General features: G+C 34.1%; 1 protein-coding gene across 1 annotated transcript; it reads left to right on the top strand.

The window, feature by feature from the left end:
• The first annotated feature begins 227 nt into the window (after positions 1 to 227).
• LOC138338000 (uncharacterized) lies at positions 228 to 4,166 on the top strand. The gene is made up of 3 exons (XM_069288449.1): positions 228 to 322; positions 762 to 1,106; positions 4,035 to 4,166. Exons 1-3 carry the CDS (start codon positions 228 to 230, stop codon positions 4,045 to 4,047), a joined length of 453 nt encoding a protein of 150 aa, XP_069144550.1. The 3' UTR covers positions 4,048 to 4,166.
• The last annotated feature ends 713 nt before the right edge of the window (positions 4,167 to 4,879 follow it).

Raw genomic sequence — 4,879 nt, 5'->3', positions numbered from 1 at the left:
TTCAGACCATGTGTCGCTACAGAGAGACAAATGTCACTGGTGAGGTAGTGCTGCTGCAACAACTTATCTCGCTACATTAGGATTGACGAGGCAAAATCCAGAATTATAAGAAATCTCTATTTTCCCATCTTTCTAGTAATAACCCATAGGTCGTAAATAACCCTAGAAATCTCAGAAAAACTATTCTAAGCTTGGAAAAGAAGGAGAAAGATCATTCTAGAATAGGAATGAATGAATTTTGTGAAATCTTGGTCAAATTCACCGTAGCAAATTTGAAAAAGCTGGAAAAGAAATCAAAACTCCATGGAATTGCTTGGCGCTCGTAGGTTAGGTTTTTATGCATTGAGAAGTTGTAAATATGTGCTTACCCTATTGTATTCGAACTCAATTATAAGAGTTATGTTGTAGACCTTCTTGCACCAAGTAAATTTCTTGGAAAAATTCTATAATGCATTGTATTTGGAGTTAGTTCTTGATATAGAAAATTGATGATTAGTAGGGGTGGGCATAAACACCGAAAAACTGAAACACCGAACCGAACCAAATTTTTTTAGAATTTTGATTTCGGTATTTCGGTTTTCGGTTCGGTATTCGGTTTAATATTTTGTATTTTTCGGTATTTCAGTTCGGTTTTCGGTATATATTACTTTGGAATTCGGTATTTCGGTTTAAATCAAAATTTTATGCTATAATTTAATAATTTATAAATTATATTATATTAATTAATAATTATTAATATTAAATATTTTTTTAAAAAAAAGTAAAAACCCTAATACCCCACTTTTGACTCTTTCTCTTTCTACCAGATTTTTTCAATTCACTCCTCATCTTCTTGACTTCTTCCTCTTCATTTCTCTCTTCCTCTTCTACTCCAAGTCTCCAACCACTCTTGTCTTCCCTGAAGCACCAACAAGGGAAGCAGCAGCCACAACAAGGGAAGCAACAGCCAGCCGCAGCCAGCAGCCAGCCGCCGCCCGCCAGCAGCACAGCAGCAGTCAGCCGCAGACAGCAGCAGCCAGCCGCCGCCGGACGTGCAGCAGTCAGCAGTCAGCCAGCCGCCGGACGTGCAGCAGTCAGCCAACCGCCGGGCAGTCAGCAGTCAGCAGGTATGTTTTTAGTTTTTACGTTTTTTAATTTTTTTTCTTGATTTTTTTCATTTTTTTTCTTTCTGATTTTGTAATTTTGTTTTTGTTACTAGACACTGGTTATTTCCTTTATTGGGAATTTATTGTGCTTTTTTTATATATATAGATGGCTGAACAAACAGAATTAAATATGGGTGTAGCTGATCAAAGACAAAGTCGAATAAGTATGGCTGATTCTACGGATAATACACCTAGTAATAGCAATGATATGTCGATTGGCACAGAAAAAATAACAAAAAAAAGAAAAGAAATGGATCCTAGATCTCTTGTTTGGCAACACTTTGAAAAGATTTTTGAAAATGGTGTATTAGTTAAAGCAAAGTGCTTACATTGTAAACAATATTACGCTGCCAATACAACAAGAAATGGAACAAGTGGACTAAAACAACATTTGACTTATCGGTGTAAAGTGTATAAACCTCCGACTGTTGCACCCGGTATTCAAAAATTATTAAATATTCAAAATAACAATTTAGAGAGTTGGAAATTTGAGCAAGAGGTATGTAGGAGAGCTTTAGTTGAGATGATTATTTTGGATGAACTACCTTTTAGTTTTGTTGAAAAAGAAGGCTTTAAGAAGTTTATGAGTAAAGTCCAGCCTTTGTTTCATATTCCTTCTCGTAGAACCATAACAAGGGATTGTTATGAAGTTTATGGTGAATTGAGAATAAATTTGAAACAATCTTTAAGAGAAATACAACCAAGAATTTGTCTCACAACAGACACATGGACTTCAGTGCAAAGAATCAATTATATGTGTTTGACTGCTCACTTTATTGATAGGGATTGGGTGCTTCATAAAAGAATATTGAATTTTTGTCCTATCACTAGTCATAAAGGTGAGCATTTGGCTGAGTCTATTAGTAATTGTTTACTTAATTGGAAGTTGGATAACGTTTTTACTGTTACGGTTGATAATGCCTCTTCAAATGATGTGGCAGTTCTAGAGTTGTCCAAAAAGTTAGATATGTGGGGAACTAATTTGATGGAAGGTAAGCATCTCCATGTGAGATGTATGGCTCACATACTTAATCTAATTGTGCAAGATGGTTTGAAAGAAATTGGTCCTTCTATCAAAAAGGTGAGACAAATGGTGAAATATGTTAGATCATCTTCTTCAAGGGCAAGAAATTTCTTGAAATGTGTTGAAATGCAAAAGATAGAATGTGATAAGATGTTGTCTTTAGATGTGCCTACTAGGTGGAACTCCACCTATTTGATGTTAGACACAGCAGAAAAGTTTGAGAAGGCTTTTGAGAGGTTTGATCTTTATGATGGTAATTTTAATTCTTTTCTTGCTACTGATGTTTGTGAAGATGGAAGTATCGCAGGGTCAATTCAATATGAAGATTGGGCTAATGTGAGGAATGTCACAAAGTTTCTTGAAAAATTTTATGAACTCACTTTGAAAGTTTCAGGTTCACGGTATGTTACTTGTAATGTTCATTTTGAAGATATATGTGAACTTGATGCTTATTTGAAATTATGTGTAGCAAGTGATGACCTTGATTTGAGTAAAATGGCTTCGGGAATGAAAGAAAAATTCAAGAAATATTAGGGGACTCCTGAAAAAATGAACAAAATGATTTTTCTTGCTTCTGTTTTGGATCCTCGCAATAAATTTGTCTATGTTAGTTTTGCTCTTGAAGAATTACTTGGGGAAGAAACGGGAAATGTAGTGAATACGAAAGTAGAGGCTTACTTGAGGGATTTGTTTACGATATATGTAAGTAAGTATGGAAAAGGTTCCAAAAGTCAACCATCTTCATCTGACTCATCTGATTCTTCTGGTAGTGGCATTTCTCAAAATATGTCCAAAAATTCTTTGAGAACTAAGTTGCACATGAAGAAACAAAAGAATGATTCCGGAAGTGTAGGTGTTAAATCTGAGTTGGATAAATATCTTCTTGAAGACCAAGAACCTGAATCTGAAGATTTTGATATTTTGAGTTGGTGGAAAGTTAATTCTCCTAGATTTCCAGTACTTTCACAGTTGGCTCGAGATGTATTGGCTATTCCTATGTCGAGTGTGGCATCGGAATGTGCATTTAGCACCGGTGGTCGAATTCTAGATCCCTTAAGAAGTTCATTGACTCCCAAATGTGTGCAATGTCTTATTTGTGTCCAAGATTGGCTTAGACAAGAAACCAAGCCTATTTGTGTTGAAGAAAGTTTGGAGTTTCTTGAAAAAATTGAACTTGGTAAGACTTTTTATTTTTTATTTATTTATGAAAAAAATAAAATACTTATTGTGTTGTATCTTGTATGACATGTTTCCTTTTATTAATTATAGAGATGGCAAATAGTGGAAGAAGCTCTTCCATTGTTGATCTATGATTGACTTGCAAGCGGTGAGTTTAATACATCATTTATTTAATCATATCATTTTTTAATCTTAAGTAGTATTCTAAGTTTCTAATATTTGATTTTATCTTAAAAGGTCCAAGGGTCAAGACAATGAAGAAATAATTTTGTTGGCACGTGACACTTGAAAGTTAAAAGCGATCTCATGGAAGAAAGTCAAGAAACTCATTATTGTTGTTTGTTATTGTTGAAAGTAATCTCATGGAAGAAGACAAGAAGTTCAAAATACATTGTTTGTTTCTTATTATTGTTTATTATGAGTTCATGAAAGACTTTATTGTTACTTGTTAGATTGTTATTATGTTGTATTTGTGAAGACATTAACTACAAATCTACAATGCAACTTTTGTTTTAGTGTCATTGTGAATTTCAAATTGTGTTTTAGTGATATTGTGAATTTAAAATTTGCGGTGTTAAAGCCTAATGACATATTGAAGATTTGAATCATTGATAATTGATATATTGAAATTTGGTAGTAAATTAGTAATGCACTTCTTTGATTTATTGTATATTTTTACTTTTTAGCCCATTAAGTTGAAAAATGAAACAAAAAATTGTAAACTTTAAAATTTCAAAAAGCCCACTAAACAGGCCCATTAAAAAACCGAATTAAAAAACCGAACCGAATTAATAAAAACCGAACCGAATTAACAAAAACCGAACTGAACCGAAATATTTCGGTTCGGTATTAGGTACGCAATTTATAAAAACCGAAAACCGAAAAAACCGGAAAAAAAACCCGAACCGAACCGAAAAACCGAATGCCCACCCCTAATGATTAGTCAAGTGTTCTTGGTTGTTTTCTTGAGTAGAATTCCTTCATTAAATAAAGGTATTCGGTAGAAGGGAATAAATTCAGCCTATGCTAGGTTTGATGTATCGAAGTAACAAGTTGATGAATGTATGTAACTTAGTTTAAAACCTAATGACGAACCCTAAGGAAGAACTAGGGTTGAACTTGGTCTCTTGAGTGATAAGAATTGAGGGAAACATGTAGGTGATGGTTGTGATTTCATGATTGTGTGGTGTACGCATGTTCTGGTCTATTATTATACTGTATGTATATGAATGTTGCAATATTAATCACGTTGTTGTAACTGAGATAGACGAATAATTGTAAGCCATGAATCACCTCTTGTTGTATGATCTTGATGATGTACTTATGTATGTGATTGTAGTGTGTTGATGAGATTGAATTTTCATGTTTCAGCAAGCTAACTTGGATCAGATTGCCATGTTCTGGCATAAATATTGGATCGTTTGCCATGTTCTAGAATAAATATTAAATGGGGTTGCCAAGTTCAGGCATAACTATGGGATCAGATTGCCACGTTTCGACAAGTTAACTGAATCGGGTGCCATACCGCTGC

The sequence above is a fragment of the Solanum lycopersicum genome, chromosome 8, assembly GCF_036512215.1.
Source record: "Solanum lycopersicum chromosome 8, SLM_r2.1".
Taxonomy (NCBI): Eukaryota; Viridiplantae; Streptophyta; class Magnoliopsida; order Solanales; family Solanaceae; genus Solanum; species Solanum lycopersicum.
The sequence above is the reverse complement of the archived record's forward strand: the minus strand, read 5'-3'. Positions and strand labels throughout refer to the sequence as shown.

Bases quoted from the DNA above. Each gene is read 5' to 3' on its own strand.
- LOC138338000 (XM_069288449.1), top strand. From the start codon at position 228: ATGAATGAATTTTGTGAAATCTTGGTCAAATTCACCGTAGCAAATTTG. The intron at 323-761 runs GTAGGTTAGGTT...TTTAAAAAAAAG, and splicing joins CATGGAATTGCTTGGCGCTC to TAAAAACCCTAATACCCCAC.